General features: G+C 43.0%; 1 protein-coding gene across 2 annotated transcripts in view; it reads right to left on the reverse strand.

The window, feature by feature from the left end:
• Positions 1–6225: 6225 nt before the first annotated feature.
• Positions 6226–21262, reverse strand: part of Nrep (neuronal regeneration related protein) — a 28005-nt gene continuing 12968 nt past the window's right edge. For both annotated transcript variants that reach the window (XM_052741812.1, XM_052741811.1), the window contains 2 exons: positions 12051–12128; positions 6226–8015 (listed from right to left, as the gene is read on the reverse strand). In XM_052741812.1, coding sequence (XP_052597772.1) covers positions 7890–8015; positions 12051–12128 — 204 coding nt within the window. In that variant the 3' untranslated portion in view covers positions 6226–7889. The remainder of the gene's footprint in view (positions 8016–12050; positions 12129–21262) is intronic.

Here is a 21262-nt window from a genome sequence, read left to right on the forward strand (position 1 = left end):
TTTGCTTTCAGTGTATTGGTTCCACTTTAGCACTGGAGATTTAACTCAATCATAGAAAATGTCTTTCAGAAATCCTCATCAATAAGGGCAACCTTAACTATCAAATAGCTAAATCAGGTACAATTTCTATCAGAAAAAAAGTCGACTTTATTTTTCTACTCAAATAGCTATTTTAAATTCTGTAAAACATTGTGAAACTGACCCCTAAAAATACTAATCAAGGTAATACAGCTCTAACTGTTACATGTTTAAGTAGGTTGTAGAGCAAGATGATCAACATGCTCTGACATAAAACAAAGTCACGCTGGCAAGTTTATGTCACCTTGACACAAGCTGGAGTCATCTGGGGAAAAGGAACCTCAAATGAGAAAATTCCACACCACACTGGCCTGTAGGCAGGCCTGTGGGGCATTTTCCTGATTGATGATTCTTATGAAGGGGCCCTGTTCACTGTGGGTGGTGGCAGCCCTGGGCTGGCCGAGCAAGCCATAGGCAGCAAGCCAGTAAGCAGCGTCCTCAGCATCCTCCATGGCCTTTACATTAGTTCCTGCCTCTAGGCTCCAGCCTTGAGTTCTTGCTCCAACTTCCCTCAGTGATGGGCTGGTACCAGGAATCATTAAATGAAAGAAACCCTTTCCTTCCTGGATTACTTTAAGTCATGGAGTTTCATCACGACAAACCCCCAAGATAAAAGTGTTATGATTTGAATAGGAAATGTCTTTCAAAGGCTCTATTTCAGAAGTCACTGAAACTTTTGGACATGGGGCCTGGCTAGCAGAGGTAGGGCCCTGGGTTTACAGGATATAGCTGAACCCTGATTCAGGCCTGGCTTTCTGCTTCCTGGTATGAGATCTGAACATTCCCAGCCATATGAACCTATCACCACAGGCTCTGAACATGCCTTTCCCACTATGAGAGACTGTAAGTTCTCAAACCATGAGCCAAAATAAGTCATTCTTCTTCTAAGTATCTGTCAGGTATGTGGACTTAATGGTAGAAAAGTAACTAACCTACAAGGTAGGTTGTTTCTCCAGAAAACTTGTATGCAACTCTTGAATGCTGTTGACTGGCTTTGAAGAATAATTATGTAAGAATTCATGTCAAAATCAAGAATACTACTAAGAATGAAAAGGTTCTTCCAGGCTGTTAATCGGTCTAACAGCACAGAAATTTTGTTCCAATTAGGAAAAGATATTAAATATTTTATATGATAATGTGAGGAGAAATGATTATAATTGAATAAGCATTTCATGTCATAATTTGTACAATACTTTTGACAGTTTTATTAAACAATGTATATCATCTGAAAGAATCCTCATGAAAGTGTCTTTATGTTTGGATTTAGCCACTTGATAGCTTCAGAAAGCCTTATAATTCCATTTAAAATAGTCAGCAAGAGACACAACGACATGTACCTGTAGTCCCAGCTACGCAGGAGGCTGAGACAGGATTATTGCTTGAGCCCAGGAGTTCAAGGCCAGCCTAGGCAACATAGCAAGGTCTGGTCTCAGAATGAATGCATGCATGAATGAATGAGTGAATGAATAAATGAATGAGTGATGAGCAAACAAACAAAATCAGCACTGCCAGTCCGTGATGTCTTTCCTGTTTCTTGTTAGTCGAGTAATCTTCCTAGTCGAGTAATCAAAATCTACCCTATGGACAGATGCTAAGAACTGTAGAAAATGGTTCTACACAATCCCTTGCAGAAGCCATTTTTCCCTAGTTGCTGGCTCCTACCATTTTGTTGTGTTGTTGTTATTGCTCCACCCTGTCCACGATCTCCCTCAAAAGGACAGGGAGGAAAAGGAAGACGTGTTAAGTAAATATTGTCCTTATTTCCATCATTCCACCTTCCATACATCTGAAATCTGAAAATCCATATGAGTCCAAAGACCCCATTTGCTGCTCATTAACACTATAATCATCGTTAACACGAATAGGAGAAGGAAAAGCCTGAGACTGTCTTCATGACTAATTAGAAGAAACCTTCTGTTCCCTCCATCTAGGGTTGGGTGTCATGTTAAGGGCCATGTGTCATATCTGAGATAGATGAAATTTCTCTTAAAAAATAGTGTGGAAAAGGATTATTATGAACCCAGAATCATTTTCTGCAGATTGATTTTAGGAAAAGAATACAGAAGACCTTAAAACAAACTTCCTTAAAGCTACCCATAAACACACAAGCGTATACTCTGTGGAAAGCTGCCACATACTCCAGTCTGAACTTCTTGAGTCTCCTCTGCTCATATATAGTCTTCCTTGAACCAATCCAAGACTTCTTTTCTTTTTTCAATCATAGAATCTCAGGGCCTGGAGGAGGATTACTGGACATTTCCAAGGAGAACCCGAGGAGGTGCAGATGGTACCACGGTCAGGCTGTTGGAACAGCATGGAGGAGCTTGTTTCCAGTCTGCTTAGTGCTACTGCAAGTAGTTCCGCCATCAAACAACAACTCTTGATAAAGGTTCCTGACCCTTTGTTGGTAAAACAAGGGTCCCACTACTCCCTAGGCCCAGAAGATTAATATTGAAAACTGCCTTTCCAGCGGAGGCAGGTGATAGACGTAAGTGAAGCAGGGAGTGAGAACAGATGAAGAAGGCATGTTTCATCCCAAGGTAGAGTCCGCTGTTTCAGCTGTTCTTCTATTGTTACAGCGGCCATTTTTCTACCTAGATGTTTACGTGGAATCTCTCAATTTGTCAGCACTTGTAACTAATCAACACTCTTAAAAACACAGTGTAGACAAACATAAGGGGTCAACAGGTTATATCTGGTCCCTAGTTGGTTGGCCATCTGCTCTCCAAGGCAATATGGTAATGCTTTTTTTGCCACTGGTGAGAGAACGACGTCTTTGATCAAAGTCTGGGGCTCCTGCTTGACCCCAGCCAGCCTCCAAATGTAGCCTTGCTCTGCCACAGCAGGTATTAACCATTAACAGTTTAATGGCTGCTCCTGGAATGATTCTTGTATGTTTATAGTGGAGGGCAGGGTCAACAATCTATCCCTGTAAGCTTATGGAGGCTGAATGAGCCGTCTTCAGTGACCTCCCAGAATACCACAGGTTTCTTCTCAGAACTGTAAACATCATGCATTCCAGCTTCTGTGTTTTTACAACTGCCGGCAACTATTTCTTTGGGGGATACCAGCACTCTGATTAGTAAATGGAAGCTCTGTGGCCTCCAGTCTTGCTCTAAATATGCTCCTCATAACCATGGTCTCCAGAGCTCCAAGAACTTTCAGTTGAAGAAGCATCTGTAATTCCAGGTTTCAGATTTTCTTATATACACAATATATAAGAAACCTACAATAAACCCTAGGTTCTTTTTAGTAGAGATGGTGTATTATTTCAAAATTATGTCTCCAAATTCTTTAGTTTTCCCCATTTCAAGAGATGTAACGATTTTCTGTCTTGTAGAGTATACCGTAAGACTGTAAACTTAGTGACTAATTTACATGAACAGAATATGGTATTCGGTTTGGGGCTATCGTTTGCTTGCTTTCTAGTTTCTTTTTCTTTTTTTCTGGTCTCTGATTGTAAACCAAGCTGGCCTGAAACTCACTATGCAAATGAGGCTGACCCAAGCTGATGGCAAACCTTTGGACTTGACTCCTTAGTTCTGTGAATATAGACGTGAGCCACCATCCCAGCACAATGGTGAGGTCTGAGACTTGATCAGAGTTACTTGGGCTTGTTCCTAGCTCTTTTTTGGGTGTGGTGTGGTGTGGTGTGGTGTGGTGTGGTGTGGTGTGGTGTGGTTTGGTTTGGTTTGGTTTGGTGTGGTGGTGGTGATGGTGGTGGTGATGGTGGTGGTGTATGTGTTGCTGTAGATAAAATCCAAGGTTTTGTGCATGCAAGTCAAGCTACTCTACCAACTCAATATTCCCAAACGTCTCTTGATAGATATATTCTTTAGGAGGGCGGAAATTATGGGGACATCCAGACAGCTCTGCCCAGAGACCTGTGAATAGAGGGACTGAGATGCTGTGGTGGTTTGAAAGAAAATGGTTCCCAAAGGGAGTGTCAGTATTAGGAAGTGTGGCCTTGTTGGAGGAAGTGTGTCACTGTGAGAGTGGGCTTTGAGGTCTCTTTTTCTCAAGTTTCCCTCAGTGTGACAGTCAGTTGACTTCCTGTTGCCTCTGAGTCAAGATGGAGCACTCTCAGTTCCAGCACCACATGTGCCTACATGCCGGCATGCTCTCCTTCATGATGATAATGGACTAAACCTCAGGTATTGTAAGTGAGCCACCCCAATTAAATGTTTTCTTATGAGTTGCTGTGGTCACGGTGCCTCTTCACAGCAGTAGTAAACCCTAAGATAGGGGCACAGCCAACAGCCAAGGGAGTGGGCATGGTTCTCCAACCCCAACCAGAACATCAGATAGCTGTAGCCTCATTTGACATCTTGGCTGCTAGGAGATACTAATAACCACCAGCTATACTACTGCAGAAATCCCGAACCATAGAACCTGTGGGATACGAAAGCATATGGTTTCAATATGCAAAATGTGGTTGCCACCTCTTTAGTAGCAACAGATGATTAAGATGGACAGAAATAAAATAATAGAGAAATGCCACTCCAATGGCCAGTCTCATCATCTCTTCATAATCTTAATTTGATAAGGCAGAGCATATCCCCTCATAGCTGTGATACCCTTCTAAGCAAAGGGAGCTCGTTGAGTAGGAAAGTAAGGATTGTTTCTAAGTAGAAAGGTAATGAAATAAAAGAAGACCTTCCTTTACATGCAGAGGCATTAGCCTCTGGGTGTGTATACAGGTGCTGGTATCTCACTGGAGATGTGCATTAATTTAAAATTAAACCCAATAACCTTCCAATTTATAAGATATCTCTTGACATGCACGATCAGGAACCAGGGTCTCCCCCAAAGCATCTCTGTCCACCCTACTGAGGATACACTCCCAGTGTGGGGATGATAAGACACCTCTCTCTCTCTCTCTCTCTCTCTCTCCCTTTCTCTCTCTCTCTCTCTCTCTCTCTCTCTCTCTCTCTCTCTCTCTCTCTCTCTCTTTTTAGAAATCTGTTCTTTATCCTCTACTGAGTTGAAATCTCAGTATCTACAGTACACCAGTCAATTTTGAAGCTGTTCCATAAATCAAGGGGATGCTTCTGTCCCATAATGAATGAGAAAAGCAGTAGAAATTTCTCAACAGACAAGATGGCAAATGGGGCTAGAACCATCTGATATTCTGGCTGGGGTTGGAGAACCATGCCCACTCCCTTGGCTGTTGGCTGGGCAACTCAGTCCCTCTATTCATAGGTGTCTCTTAGAGCTATCTAGATGTTCCCATAACTTCTGCCTTCCTAAAGAATATATCGAGCCGAGTGGTAGTGGTGCACGCCTTTAATCCCAGCACTTGGGAGGCAGAGGCAGGAAGATCTCTGTGAGCTCGAGGCCAGCCTGGTCTACAAGTCGAGTTCCAGGACAGCTAGGACTGTTACACAGAGAAACCCTGTCTCAAAAAAATCAATCAATCAATCAAACAAACAAACAAAAACCCAACCAACCAACCAAACAAACAAAAAGAATACATTGAGAGGTTTGGGAATATCATTGAGTTGGTAGAGTAGCTTGCCCTGCATGCACAAAACCTTGGATTCTATCTACAACAACACACACACACACACACACACACACACACACACACACACACACACACACACACACACAAAAGAGCTAGGAATAAAGCCCAAGTATCTATGGAGTATGAATCCCCCAATTTTGTCTTCAGAGTCACTTGAGACCTCTAAAAGGCTCTGATAATGGCATCTTATCACCCACAGGGTTCTGAGTGATTACGTACCTACACATTAATGGCTTAAATGCTTAGCTCAGAATTGTATCCTCTTACACATGTAAGCCTTTTCTCTGTGTGAAGGTGCAAACACTTCAGAGTGGGTCACCATGGCAAGGAAGGGGTGAGAAAGTGCATTCTGAGCTGTGTGGGAATGCCCTAGAAAGAAAATGTCTAGAAATGAAAGGATTTGGATTTAATTCTCCTTTGTGACCAAGGCAATGATGTTAATACCATCTTAATAAGCCCCTACCTTGCCCCTAGTCTCATAAAACCCTCAAAAATTCTTGAAAGGTAAATCTCCTCCCTTCTAACACTTGGCCTGGTGTGAGAGGTCCTGGGAACACAAAATAACCATGGATCTGCATAGGCATTAAAAAGTACGACTGCAATGATGAGCCACATCACAGTTGTCTTACAGCTTGCATATTTATTGAACAAATACTACTAAAATAGCTCAAATACATTGGGTACTTTTGAGAGCAACAGTAAGGACCACATGTTACAAAAGCCTGCATCTCCAGCAGTGCGCAGCTGCAACTCTACATAAATGCCACAAATGCACAATACTGTTTTCTTGCTCTATTTACATAGCTGATATATCTATCCTAACAAAGGTGGGGGTGGGAGGGGGGAATGCACAAGAAACTCAGGCCAGTGGGGGAGCGAGAAGAGAAGGGAGAAGGACAGTGCATGCGTCATTGGTGTTTAACAGTCAGAAGCGCAAACAGTTCAGAACAAGGCCTGCCCTGTCAAAGGAAGAGCTAAAGACGTTATATAAAAATTAAGGTGGGCTTTCAGTCTGGCTAACACAACAACATTCCGTGAAGAGATGGCATTATCAGATTTTATTTTTGTTCATCCATTTCATTGGGAGCAAGGACAAAAATGTAAACTCTACACCTTGCTTATCAAAACTGCCCCAAAAAAGGTGTTTTACCTTTTATCATCATCATCATCATAATCAACATCATCGTCATCATCATCATAATTTTGTAAAGACATTTTTTCCAATTTCAACTTTGGGACAGGTATAATTTTCAAATTCCTACTCAGATGTCAGTACTTGGATTTGTTTTTCCCACATGGCACTTATTGAAAAAGAGTGGACCTTTACCCCCCTGAATACCAGTCAAACAAAAAGAATCCAAAGAGATACCTCGAGATGCCTGGGGAATTATTGCTTTTCTTTTTCTAAGTCAGGCAGGTGAGGCTGCAGAACGGAAGAGTTCTGGTAGGTACATTACAGTTTTGTGATTGCTCCCGCTAACGCGACTGCACATCCACCAGAGCCAGCCATGAGGGGACAGCCCCTCACACTCCTGGCAGCATCCGCTCAACCTACAACACTGAAGAAGAAAGCCACACTGAAGACACAAGGAAAACAAGACAATCCAGTCTAGAGAACAACATTCGGGGAAACAGAGTACCAACAACACCTTCTCAGAACATGGAAATAAAAAATAACTCCATCAGAGCTACCTCGCCAAGGAGCATGTTGAAAGTCCAAAATAGCACCATTCATCAGTGTCTCAGGTCCTGTGGCAGCATCTCGGTCACTTACCACAAGGAAACAATGAGTTTCAAACTACTTCTATACATCAAAAGAGTACATGGATAAAATATAGAGATATACGGACAATTGATGAACATAAACTACTAGGCTTGTTACATCTAAGTGAGAAAAAAAAAAGTGGGGGGACTCTCAGCCTCTGCAAGAAGCAGTCGGGAGCCATGTGATGAAAAGGTGGGAGTGGACCAGTCATGTGAGAGCAGAGGGAGTTTGAGTTGTGGAAGACATTGTTGTAGCGAACCAGGCCTGAAGGCCCACCTGTAGGGGTTGTAAACGTGGATTCACAGTGTGAAATTCTGAGTATTTTCACTTGAGTCTGAATGATTAGAAACTGTTTTGATGATACCTATTTGTCCACTGTAAATTCTCTAAAGCAAGGCTTAGAGTCCCATAGTTTCTTCGTATATTTGATGATTTACACAGAAAAAAAATCCCATATATGATACCAAGACCTCATCAAAACCCCATACACCATATGCAATACAAATGGAGGTGTTACAATTAAAAAAAGTAGAGGTAACTGATATTCGGGGAGCAGAACTCATGGCTGCCTGGTGGAGTCAGAGAGGCAGCGCTGGTCTCCTCCATCTTCTTACGGTTCACTTCCTTTGGCACAGGAAGTCTTCCCTGCAAGGAACACACAGACAAACAGAGAGACAGACAGACAGACACAAAGATATACTTAGTCACTTTTTAAACCATTTGAAAAATTTTTTTTCTTCTTCTACCCATTTTTATCCTTGAACTTGTGCTATTTTGCCAACAGTTTATATATTAACAGTATTCTCTTGAATGTAAATATTAGGTCAGTGGGCAGTGAAGCAATTAAAGACCAGCTTTCCTTTGCTTGTGCAGAGGCAAGTGTTTCTGTCATGGTGGTGGCACTGTTCCTCAGAGTCAGATCTCTGGGAGAGCTGCTAGTCCTAGACAGCACCTAGGATCAAACTGGGTTAGGAGTACTCATCAGAGTGCCAATACATTTTTTTAAAGATTTCTTTTATGTGTGCATAAGCATTTGCCTGCATCTATGTGTGTGTACAGCATGTATGCCCAGTGTCCATGGAGGCCAGAAGAGGGTACTGGATCCCTGGAACTGTAGTTACAGATGGTTGTGAACCATGATGTGGATGCTAGGAACTGAACTCAGGTCCTCTGCCAGAACAGAAAGTGTCTTAACCACTGAGCCATCTTTCTAGACTCCTATGTTTTATTTTTCAGTGAGTGATGTGATGGAGGGCTGACAGTAGCCTATTTTCCATTACACAATAAAAGACTTTAAATATCACAGTGCATAAATCTCTCTGTGTGAACTTTCTATAAGCAACTGGCACACTTCATCCAAGCGCTAATGTCAGGACTAAAATGGTACCCAAGATCCAAGTGTTTGAGATGCACACAATGGAAAGGAATCCCAGATGGCAGCTGTAGGAAAGAGAAGGAGAGTGGGAAACTACATCCAGAGGCTGGTGAGATTCAGGCAGCCTAGAACTCATCTCTCCTTACAGAGCTGATGACTGAGATGATGGGCCCGACGGATGGCTGAGGACCACCACTGTGCCTCTTCGGCTGACACACAGGCGAGGCTGACGGGGAAGCGCAGCCTCCACCAGAACCGAGCAGCAAAGAGAGCAGGACAGCAGGGCCCACTGAACAACTGACACAAAAAACTTCATTCATTCAAAGAGAAAGACGGCATGCCCCATCCAGACACCCTCACAGTGAAGACAAAGGTCTCTCTTAATTAAACCATTACTTATTGGTGTTTTCTTAGGGAGGAAATAGCCTTTGTGGGTTTTAAGTATTTCTTTTCTCCTTTTTCTTTTTTTCTTTTTTCTCAGGTTATAGGTTCTAACAAGAAAGTTTCAATGAAGTTGTCTGGATAGAAGTGCTTGGATTGAAGTGATATTCTGATTTTGTGACTTGTAAATTATCACACTTGAATCTATGTTGAGGATGAATTTGGGAGGCAGGAACTTCCAAATAACCTGAAGCTGAGTACAATTTCCAGTAGCCTCAGGGTAGATCACTGAAGCTGAAGAAACAACATCTACTGCATGTGACACCCAGTGTGCCTACAACTTTGAAAGCATTTCCACATGAAATTTCCCTACGTGAAACCCACACAATGTGCCCCTTAACAATCCGGTCTAGGTTGTGATGGTGTTTTGGTATCAGTAAATAGCCAGAAAAATATAATTCTTCACACACCATTAAGGGTCTAAATAAAATTCCTCAAAGCATATTATTGGGGCACTCAATAATAGTGTGTAAAAATTAGTAGTTGTGAGAACAACTTCAACTTTGAAATTTAGTATACAACCCACAAATGAAAAAAAGAAATCCATTGATATTTTCCAAGTAATGCCGCCACCTCATCTGACCAGTTAGTGCAGCCTTGAAAACGTTCCAAGGTCAGCACACTGCTGTGTCTTGCTTTATGAGACTCAGTACCACTAACCTTTGACCTCCATTGAAAACACACTATAAAATGAAAACTGAGAGCTAGGGAAGAGTATTTCAGATCTGAATTAGCACTAGCGTGACTTTGTCTCCCTCAGGCACTTCGTCACTCGTTATGGTTCTGAATGCTTGCACTCATTATTGGATTTTGAACCTACAGAGAGAAACAGAAACCGAAACAGTCCCGACCCAGTCTGCCCTTAATTAACTTGTTCTAGGGGAGACACCCAAGTAACCGCATGACAGAAGACCATCAGTAGGTCATGCAGAGGCATGCTACTGAAAGTCCTTGAGGGCCAATAAACTAAAACGCCTTCAAGGGGAGGAACGCCCAAAGAGATGGGCTCTCTGCACCTCCTCTCTGGAGCCTGGATTTACTAGATTACAATCCTCTTCCTTGACTCCTGCCATTCTGTTGTAAAGAACTGTCTGTGTCCAGCACACCTTTTCCCCATCAGTCAGGCCTTAGGATAGTTGAGGTCGAACAGTTTCTCCATCATCCACACACACACACACACAATGATTCTTGTGAGGCAGAGGGCCCTGAGTAATCTACAAGGCTGAGGGTGGAGGGCAAGCAGAGATGCTCGGTGTCCACAGCGGGCCTGCTTTGCCGGAAGCCACCTCCAGATGGATGGAGTTCCTTCCAATGACTGCTGGCTCAGTCCCAGTTACTAAGTAATGTGCTTTGGACCAAGTAAATTGAGATTATCTTTCATGCAGGTATGCAAAGGTGTGCTTTTCCAGAAGTTTCCTTCTGGACAAAGGACAAGTGTATTAGGCTTAAAATACCACTGCACATTTAGAGAAGAAGTAACAAAAGAGCCGAGGGTGTGGCTCCGACTACCAACAGTGCCCACCCTAGGGCATGCTTTGGCGGAGGCACAGAGTGAAGGGACGCACCACTGACCTCACACCTCACTGAGGACCCTCCCACTTGGCTGATATTGCCAGCATCAAAGGGTACTATGGGGAGAACTGATTAAGACAAGAATTAATTATACTGCTTTCTTTTTCACTCTCAGCTGCTTCAGGGGAATTATGCCCTGATTTGGCCCAGAAAAGAATATCTAAGGACAAAAAAACACATGTATACGTAGAAATAATTTTAAAGGGTGAGGCATGTAGCCAGTGGCAGAATATGTACCTAGCATGGGTTCTACCTCTAGCACCATCAAAACAACAACAGCAACCACAATAATAATAAATAATAGTAGTAATGAGGAGGAAGAGGAGGGGGTGATGGTGGTGTTGAATGGTTAGATTGCTACTGCTGTATGTGGTGGTGATGGAGTTGTGGGGTGCGGATGAGTTCTGTACTTCAGTTCTTTTCTATTCCAGCTCAACAAGGCTAGCACAAGTTGAGTTCCATCAGGTCCCATAAAACTTCATCCATCTACATTTCTGCCAAAAGTTTCAACCTGACCTTCAGAAAGTCTCTGAAAGTCTAAAAATGACTTAGAATTGTTTTCTTTCCATGTCAACTGCCAGATGACAGGACTATGATTTCTAAAAATTCTGTCAATAATGGGAACTGCCTAAACCATTTAGTGTAAATTAGGTCATCTCATACAGGAAAATGACAGCAATGTTACATCTGGGGTGGTACCATTGCTCAATGACATGAAACTTTGATTTTGGGGTGGGGTGGGGTGGAATAATATTGTATGTGTATGGGTCTTTGGCCTGCAACATGTCTGTGTACTATGAGCATATAGTGCCCACGAGGCCAGAAGTGGGCATTGGGTCCCCTGAAACTGGAGTTAAAGACAGTTGTGAGCCACCATGTAGATGCTGGGAATCAAACCCTTACCCTCTGGAAGAGCAGCAGAACTCTTAACCATTGAGCCACGCCTCCCAGCCCTAAGAAACTGCTGAATGGAAGTCTTATCTGCAATGGATTTTTTTCTTTCTCGTGAAACTATCCGATCAGTGCTAAGAATCACAATCCTTCCATTGAAGGTCAAACTGATATTTACTGTAGTCCAAAGTATGGACAGGGAAAACTGGTGACTTACCTTGTAGGTTATGTTTTTAAAAGTATGTTATTTCCAAGACCAGCATAGAATCATATTAATGGATGATTCTGGGAGTGTACAATGGACATTAAGATGAAAGGAAGTAAGCCTGATCTATTTCTTTGTGTGTGTTTATGCTTCAAACTTGAAAACGGGGTTCACCGACAGCAGCTGGGGCTCTTACCTTAGTAAGACTTCCCTCCATTTCCTTGTATGGAAATGGCTCTTGGCTGACCCAGACCAAAAGTTCTGGGTAGTAAACCTATGGAGACATAAAAGCACACACATTCAAATCACAAGGTCCATCCTGAAACCACATGGCCTCACCCCCACAAGCTCAGTTCTCAATGATGATTCTAGATTCTAAGCTGTCCTCTTGCCCCCTCCTCGCTCCCCCCCCCCCCCCCCCCCCCCCCCGCACTGTCTGCTCAGAGCACCAGGAAATTCATTACGTTTTCCCAATATGCACTTGCACGCAGGAGAGCTTTGGCTAGTCTTCCAAGATGGAGTCCAACAGAGCAGAGATATCAATCAACGTTAGCTACAGCAGGCAAAGTGGCAGTTGAACGGCATGTATGGCAGGGTGCACTAAGGGGCCATAGAGAGCTTTCAAAGCATCTTACATTCCATAAGTAGCCTTGCAAGCCTCAATGTTTATGACATAACTATTCGGGCGGTGATCAACACTGTTAGGAATTATCCTTCATTTATCAGAAGGTTGAAGAATCGGAGGAGGGCAGAGATGTCTTCTATTCTCTCCAGCTCCATGTGGCCACTCACACCACACTGTATTCAGCTCCCCCGAAGCAGCCTAGTATCTGAGAGAGGGGCAGGGAGCTGGGCAGCTGCGCAATGAATGATTCAGATAATAAGAGTTGATGAATTCTGAGGGTGGGCGGGGGTAGAGGGAGGGAGGCAAGCTGAGCAAGTCTTCTTTAAATATACAAAGGGTTATTAGCATAAGGCTGCTGACCAGCTGTTCTCTATTTCCAGAAAGCAAGATGGAGGGAGTAGGGTGGGGCGGGGCGGCGGAGGCTTAAAACTACAAATTGCAGATTTAGGTCAGCTATAAGAAAGAACTTGGCACAAGAATCGTTAAATTACTAAATGAATTTAGAGTGGAAAACTGTGAAATCTTCTTTAAAAGAATTTAGAAACAGAATCCAACAGCCATCTGTCAGAACTAATTCACATTTGATACCGTACTGCCTGAAGAGAGGGATGAAATTAGAGGAGACGCCTTCCAGACCTAAGTTTTGTAAATAAGCCTCCTGTACAGTAACTAAGAAGCATATCTCATTAGCAGGTTAACGAAGAGACTCAGGAGTCACTTTCAGTTCTGGAAGTACTAATTGTTGAATTAGTGGTTAATATTTTGTGTGTCTCAATCAAGCTAGTTGGTTGGGGGTCTGAAGCAGGAAACGTGGATGGCTCATGTGTTCATTCTTTGGGATAACATAATAGTAACTGTTTTTGCTGTTCTATCAGTGTTTATGACACATCATAGCCACGGCTCACAAAGTAACCGCATACACTATTTAATCGAGCCCGGCAGTAGGCCTATGAATAGGAATATTTTAATTACACAGGGGAAAAAGGAAAACTCATAAAGGTCAGGACAACTTGCCCAAAGTAACACATCCTGGGTCAAGACTGCAACTCACATTAGTTCCTAGATCTCAGCTCTCTTCTTCCCAGTATGCTGGTGTCTCACATTTCCCCTAAAGCAACATGTCTACTCTCTACCAGCCCTCTCTCAAAACAATACCAGCCCACAGCTACCACCCACTTTTGGCTCTCAAAGACTTGAGGGCTCATCCTGTGAGAACCATTTCCTCCCCTTGGAGTGCAGCTCCTTTCTGAGACATGTGCTTCCCTCAAGTCTCCCCACTTTCCTTTCACAGATCTTTCCCTCCTCTGCCCAGCTCCTTCTTAAAGAATGACACCATCTGCCTTGTTTGGGACAGGCAGCCCGTCTTGGCGCTCTCTCTAGCCAGAAAAGAGGGAATAAAATTACAATTTAAAATAAATAAGCCTTTTTTTTTTTTGTTTCAAGACATGTAACAAAAATCATAGCACATAAGATCCCAGTTTAGCCTGACATCCCAGTTTGACCCCAAACTGAAATCAGGAATAAGTTCACTTAATAGAAATTGACCTCAGTGAGTGATCACTTTTCAACATGCTCACTACAGTTAAAAAAAAAAAATATATATATATATATATATATATCAAATAGTGAGAAATGGTTTCCTCGGGAAGCAAAGGCAAAGTCAAGAAATGACATTTGTGATTGTGTGCTTCTCTGGGGATATTCCATTTTAACCAAGTCCCACTGCTTTAGCATTTAGCATATCAAAGCAACAGAGCCTGCGTCAGCTAGAACAAGCAAAACCAACATTTGGTATAACATTCAGAACTTCTGGCAGGAGAGGGGCTGCTCGGCAGTAAGGAGTTCTGGGAAGATAGTTACGCTTAGACGCAAATCCAGGAACAGACTGATGGTCACGTGCTCCAAGCGGGCAAGACGCCCCTGTGCCCACCACTGTGGCTCTCAGGACCCAACACAGTGTCACACAGGCTGCTGGACCCCGCCTGGCTTTCTCACTGTTGGGAATATTAGGAGCTGGAAATGACTCACGGTGAAGGCCTGCAAATGCTGATGGGACTCCGACAACAGGAATGCTATGGACCCACCTGGACCCTGTATGGACCCTGGGTCAAAGCCTCTCCTTCTCCTTGGTACCAATCGGCTCCTGCAGCACAACTATACACGTGACTCTACCTGTGCTTGCTTTTCTGAATTCAAGTTCATGTTTTTTCGTGAAAACTAAAGTAACATTCTTTCTCACTCCTTATTGAGTTCTTACTTTGAGGGACAGTGGCTTGTATCTCAGAAACTCCAACGTTCTGGATAATGTACACAAAAATACCCTAAAACTGTTTTATGAAACCAGTAAAACAAAGTGTGCCTTGATCATCACAAGAGAAGCACGGAGTCTTTCAACACTGTCTTCCGTGTAGAAAAATCAACAGCATTTTCCATCAAATTCTTCCAGAATATTACTCTCTTAGAATTCAAATAGGGACCCAGGGATACAAGCTGTATTTTCAAGAACTACAAAAATATGAGCGTTCACTCCAAAAATATAGAGAAGGAAGAATTTAGCATTTACTCGATTTTGCCTGAAAGTATGTTCTTATTTGTCTCTGAGCATACTAATTAATGTACCTTTTCCCACAAAGTACTAATTAATGTACCTTTTCCCACCTCACTGATGATTAGATTAGGAACAACAGGATTGTATAAAGGTGTCTTAATATGTTTAAATCTATGATATACATTGAAATATGGCTTATGATGAAAATTTATCATTTCTTATTCTCTAAAGTATTTGATTGCTGGGCCTTAAGTTTAAATATCCCAGCACAGCATACACCCTGAGAATAAAAAGCTCACCTTCCTTCCTTCCTTCCTTCCTTCCTTCCTTCCTTCCTTCCTTCCTTCCTTCTCTCCCTCTTTTCTTCTTTCTTTGAAGACTCCTTTACTGTCAAGTCCATAATAAAAAAAAAAACTTCAATTTTTCAACCTCTAGGTCATAAGCTTGAAAGCAGTTTGCTATCTGGTAGGAATTATAACTAAGAACTAGTACTGTAAATTAGAAAAATGTGTGTGTGTGTGTGTGTGTGTGTGTGTGTGTGTGTGTGTGTGTGTGTGTGCTGGAGGGGGAATCAAAGACCAGTCTTTCCATGTTTCAAAAGAAAAAAAAAATGTAACCTAGAACACTGCCTAAATTCTTTCAAGCTTTTCATTTGAAAGCTTGCTGGTTTTTGTTTTTTATTTTTATTTTTTTTCCAGTAGTCTCGTGGTCCACGTTTAGGGGAACGGAAAAGTCCTTTGTCCTATTTCCTATCATGCCCATTATTCCACAGCAGAATTTGATTTCTATGTATTATCAGCTGGTAATTTAGAGGCTTCTAAAATTTCCCTATTTGTTTGCTGCCTTTATCAACATTTCCTTGAGAAGACCGTTCTGAGATAATAGCCAGCAAAGGCAGCATTATATCTTTACTCTGAGCAAATATACGCCACATAGCTAAACACCACTTACTCAGTTGTTTAACAAACCTTCACAGAAATCTGAAGTAAAGACTGCTGCATGGCTTAGCTGTTAATGACCATAACTGTAATGCAGTATTTTTTTACCCTTAGAGGGGTCCATTGTGTTTCAAGGATGGCCTGCTTCAGACTTAAAAAGATAGATGCCCACCCCTTGCCATTAAGGAAACAGAGTAGGGTAGCAGGTGGCCAACCTCCATAATTAACTCTTTGTATAGCAAAGGGGTATATTTCATAATTTAGCTGCCAATTAAACAGTGTATGCCTATGTATGTACATGTTCTACTATGCCTAATTGGTCAGGAGGTTGTGAAGCCTCGTCCTATAATTACACCTCATTTTGGTAAAAATCCTCTGAAGTGGCGCAATTACGAATCTTCCTCAAAAGCCACTGAGTCCCAAGTGTTGCTGGTCGCAAGCGGGAAGGATGTAAACTGAAACCATAAATGAGGAAGAAAGACCATTTTTCCCTAAGCAGCATCGCACCAAAGACCAAATGGTGCCCCCAAAATGATGCATTGTGCTGGCTCTCTAGAGCCCTGGTCTTAGAGGCCTGCATAACCTAGACACAGCTTCCTCAGGGGAAAGCACATGGGGAGAAATCCATTGCCATAAAAGATAGAAAGGAAAGCATGGGAAACACCGGGCCACCCAAATGATGGACAGAATCCTCGCAAACTTCAGAAAGCGGAATAAAGGTGTTAGTGCCTAAGCTGGCAAACACTGTGATGGGAACTAACTGAAACACACACACACACACACCCCTTCACATACTGGCTGTTAGAACAATGAGTAATTAGAGAGAAAACATTATGGGTTTTCCTGCCAAGAAGGAATGGCTGGCCCCTGCAGCTCTGCAGACACTCCCAGAGTCCCCATGGTTTGACAAGTCCCTAACACGGAGAAAGTGGGGTGGGGGAAGAAAATTGTACCTCAAAATAAAGATCAGGATGGCTCCCAACTTGGTCATACCCATTGGTATCAGCTCGACCCTAGGTGTGTGTTCCTCTGATGGGCCGAGAATATGTTCCTGTCTGACTTCATATTCTGTAGCAGATTGTGTGACCACTTCACATTATGTGTCGGACAATCCAAAGACTGGTAATTCTTTGCTGGCACAGTCAGAGCACTTGCAACAAGCTGTGTGGACTTTAATAGTAGAATCCTCTGAACTCTTTCTGCTCATTGTAAAGCCGCCATGAGAGGCCGCTGATGAATACGTGGGAACCCAACAGCTGTGGAATTTTATTTCTAGACTTCAACTAGGCAGAGAAAGGAAATGAAAAGCTCCTTGCTGGCAACCAAATGAAAGTGTTTACATGTGAAATTAATCGTCAGCACAAGGAGCTTTCACAGCCCCTCTGTTCCACAATGTAATATTCTGTTTGGCTGCCGACTTTTAGATTTTTGTCTTCTAAGAACAACAGCAAAGACTTTCAAGGGTAGCAACAAACAAAGGCAGAAACAAGCCACAAAAGGTTAACAACTGTGTCTGGCTTTTCTTTTACACTACTGTACGAACCCATTGATTATGTGAATTTTCTAAGCTTTGATGGGGCACAGGTCAAGTCCAGGTATAGTGCGCTGGCTTGATAAAGCAGAGTAACACTGAGGTCACCTGCAAACACTTACAACTGCCCTTTATCCCAGCCTCATTCCTGCCCGATAGGAACTTGCTTAGCACAATGAAATCCATCTAAGACTACAGACACCCAAAACAGAGAGCATGCATCGAGGGATTCTCAGTTTTCTGCCAAGACACCTCCCTGGGACTGGAGGTCAGTCTGGTACAGGAATCAGAGCCAAGTGTGGTCTAGACTCGAGGAAGTAAGCTCCGTGCTTCAAATCTGGACTTTAATGGGTGACTTCTCCGTAATGAAGACAAAACAAAGTCTAAACAGCTGGTAACCGCTCAAAGTAAACCACGAGAGAAAGCACAAGACTAAAGCTTTGGAAAACAGCTCGTCGCGTCTCAGAAGAGACTTTCCAAACAAAGAGCCAAAAGTTAAGGAAGCTTTTGAAATTCTGAAGTTATGTAGCTGCAGCCGATCGACAAAAAAGTAGAGTTGGGTGGCGGTGGCGAGATGCCTCAGCGAATAAGGCTTGCGGCCAAGGCTGATGGCCTGAGTCTGAGCTGGCTCCTGTCCTCTGGCTGGCACAACTGTCCTATGGTACACGTGCACACGTATGTGCATGTGTGCATGGGCACACACACAAATTAATTAATTAATCAAACAAATGTAAGTAAATTGTTTTAAAGCAGAGACCACAGTAGATTTGTCTTTTCAGTAAAGGAAAAAAACAAACAAACAAACAAAAAACCAAATGAGAAAGAGAATAGAAGAGGAAAACTGGGTCTATGTTAAGCTACAGCCAAAAAGCCCTTGAGGCGTGTAAGCACAGCATAAGCTTTTCTTTACCCCTATGACTCCAACAAATATGTTATTAAGATCTTTTACCTCCCTGGAGTAGAACCAGAGTAAATATTTACTTAACACATCTGAATTCTAAGTCTGGACCACCTTATCCCACTGGATGGATTTGCTTGCATTTGTCAGTAAGAAAGGAGAAACATGGCGTCTTGTGAGATTTCTCCAACACTGAGGGTCCATCGAGGAAGAGAACACTGGGCTGTTCGTTGTGATTTGTGTGCAGTGTGCCCAAGTACAGCTCTAAACCTCAGTCAGCACTCTCTCCCCCTGGAGTTGCGAGGCTGTTCTCTTCCCAGCCTCTAAGTCCAGCACCTCAGAGATCCTTACATCCCAAGGCTAGCAGGAAACTCCAGACTTAAATTTTTTTTAACATTTTAAATTTTATAAACTTTATTATTAAAAAAACTTGCAATTGCTTAAAACTGTATTTCTTTTGTTAAAGCCTTCAGTCAAAGACTAGTGAGATACTTAATAATCTAGACAGCGAATGCTGGATTTCCCTGGTCTGGGCGGATGACAGACTGCTGCCCTGAAGGTCTGAAGACATTCCAGAGCATTCATCCGGTTGACTTTTGTAAAAGACCTCAGAAGAAGCTTTCCAGAAAAACCTGCATTTCCTCCACAAGTGTTCATTCCAAAAGGCAATAGTCACTCTTTCCACCAGCCCAGTGTCTTTGGTTGGGCAGCCATAGCCACAGCCACCCTGGCACTGGGCAAACATCATCTCATAGGTGCTTGTCATTGTAGACTGAGGGACCCTCACAGCCTCATAACCAGGTCTGGAGGGAAAGTCATTTCTCTGTAAGAAGACACAGCTTATGAGAAGCCTGGCCTTCTCGAGAAAAGGAGCAGTGTCTACGGATCTGCATGTACATCCTATAGGAGTTCTGGTCGAAAGAGGCCAGCCACTAAGCAGTTTCCCATAGCCTGACCTCAGGACAAACCAGCACATGTCTAGATGGACAAGAGAGATGACAGAAGCTGGGAACGGATGTGTTATGGCTCGGGACACTGCCCGGTTTCCAACCACTGGGTGAAGCAAGGACTGAAGGCTGAAGGCACTGTCTGCTGAAGAGTCCTGGAAGGCGGAGGACCAGAGGAGGACCTCTACCCCACGTGGAAAGGGTGTTTCAGAGCAAGGCATCAAGAAAGAAACAATGCTTTGAAGAGTTGTGAAACCGACTGTAAAGGAGACTGCAAGTTCGAAGGGAAAGTGCCTGACCAAGATCCCACCTGTATTCTAACCACCATGAAACCCCTGTTTAAACTTAGAGCATCATCATAAACCTTGACTTTATTCACCAACCTTCTATTCTAGTCCCCATCCTGAGTTTTCATTCCACTGTTAACCAAACATCAAAAGTCTACTTCTCCAAGAGAGGAGACTAATGGGTGTTGTGGGAACGCACAGGGACTGAATGTATAAATTCATGGACCCACAGTCACATGTAGTAAGGTGTCATAGAGTCCATCATAATGCCTAGGGTTGGTTTGTTTAACCTCCCTTCCCCCTTGCAGAAGATGAGCCCAGGGCTAAGTGTTTACTCTATCATTGCGCTACATACCCCAATTTACATGTGTGCTTTTAGAAAAACAGTTGTAGGCATGTGGATTTATGTATGCATTTAGTAGTACTGGGGAGGGAACCCAGTACCTTATGCACATCAGGCCAGCATTCCACCACAAAGTTTCACCCTTAGCCCTGGGCAGTAATTTAATCCCCACAATTTTCCTATAAGGATGAAATGAGCCGATACACAGTCCTCGCACCAGAGCCCAGCACACCGGCGGGTGTTCCCGGGACCATTCTCCTCTCACTTACCATTCTATAGGTGAAGATACTGAGGGAGAGTTGGGGGGTCTTTCCCAGGGTCACACAGTCAAGACATGGAGAAGACAGACTGCCTCTGTCTTTACAGACTCAGTGGTCACTACTGACACTGTGTGCCTTCCCTGGAGCCACCTGGATTGTCTCCCCGAGGCCCTCCAGAGAATGGAGAGGCCTGCTTCCAACCCCAAAGAGTGCTGATCACCCCCTCTTAGTGCCCTGGAGATGAAATGTAGATACATTTCTGATACTCACCGTCGAAAGTAATTTTCTCAAATTATTTGTTGTTCTAAAACCTATTTCCAGTAAATAGTCACTCCTTCAAATAGAACTAACCTTAAGGAAAAAAAAAAAGCAGTCTTCGAGGACACAGGATTTGTTCCACAGTGCTCAAGTATTACCACTGCTGCTGTGGAAGTCTACTAGGTGAGCAGAAACTTCAACATGGCGACATTAAGATTTTGGATGTTACTGAACCCAACAGAAGAAACACTGGCAGTCTCCGTTTATCAGTTTTCATCTCCATCCTTCCCCCTCCCTCCCTCCCTTCCTCTATTTCAACTTCCCTGGAAGGAAATGATCAACACAGCACAAATGTATCTAGCAATTGCTGCAGCAAATGACAAGGCCCATTTGCCGAGAAAGCACATTGTTTTATTATGACCCCCAAATGAACTCTCCAACAGCTCCTCCTCAGATGGCCTCCGAAGGCCCTTCAAATTCTGCTCACTGTTCTCCTTCATGGAAGATACTGGAAATCCTGTTCACTGTACCTTTGCTTTTCAAAATTCTAGCCAACTTCAAAACACACTGCTAAGAGAATTTGAGTCTTCTCTTTAGCAATGATATGTGGAGACAAACCATGCATTGCATAAAATATAATGTGATCTTGACTAAAAAGGAAGAAAATAAACACTAATTAGAGCAGAGAGGCAGTGAGCAAGCTACTAGAAATTAGAAATTCAGAAAGAAAATAGATTTAACATGATTTAATTTGGAAAGTTTTAATTAATGTA

Source organism: Peromyscus californicus, unplaced genomic scaffold, assembly GCF_007827085.1.
Source record: "Peromyscus californicus insignis strain IS unplaced genomic scaffold, ASM782708v3 Scaffold_17__1_contigs__length_78620276, whole genome shotgun sequence".
Lineage (NCBI taxonomy): Eukaryota > Metazoa > Chordata > Mammalia > Rodentia > Cricetidae > Peromyscus > Peromyscus californicus.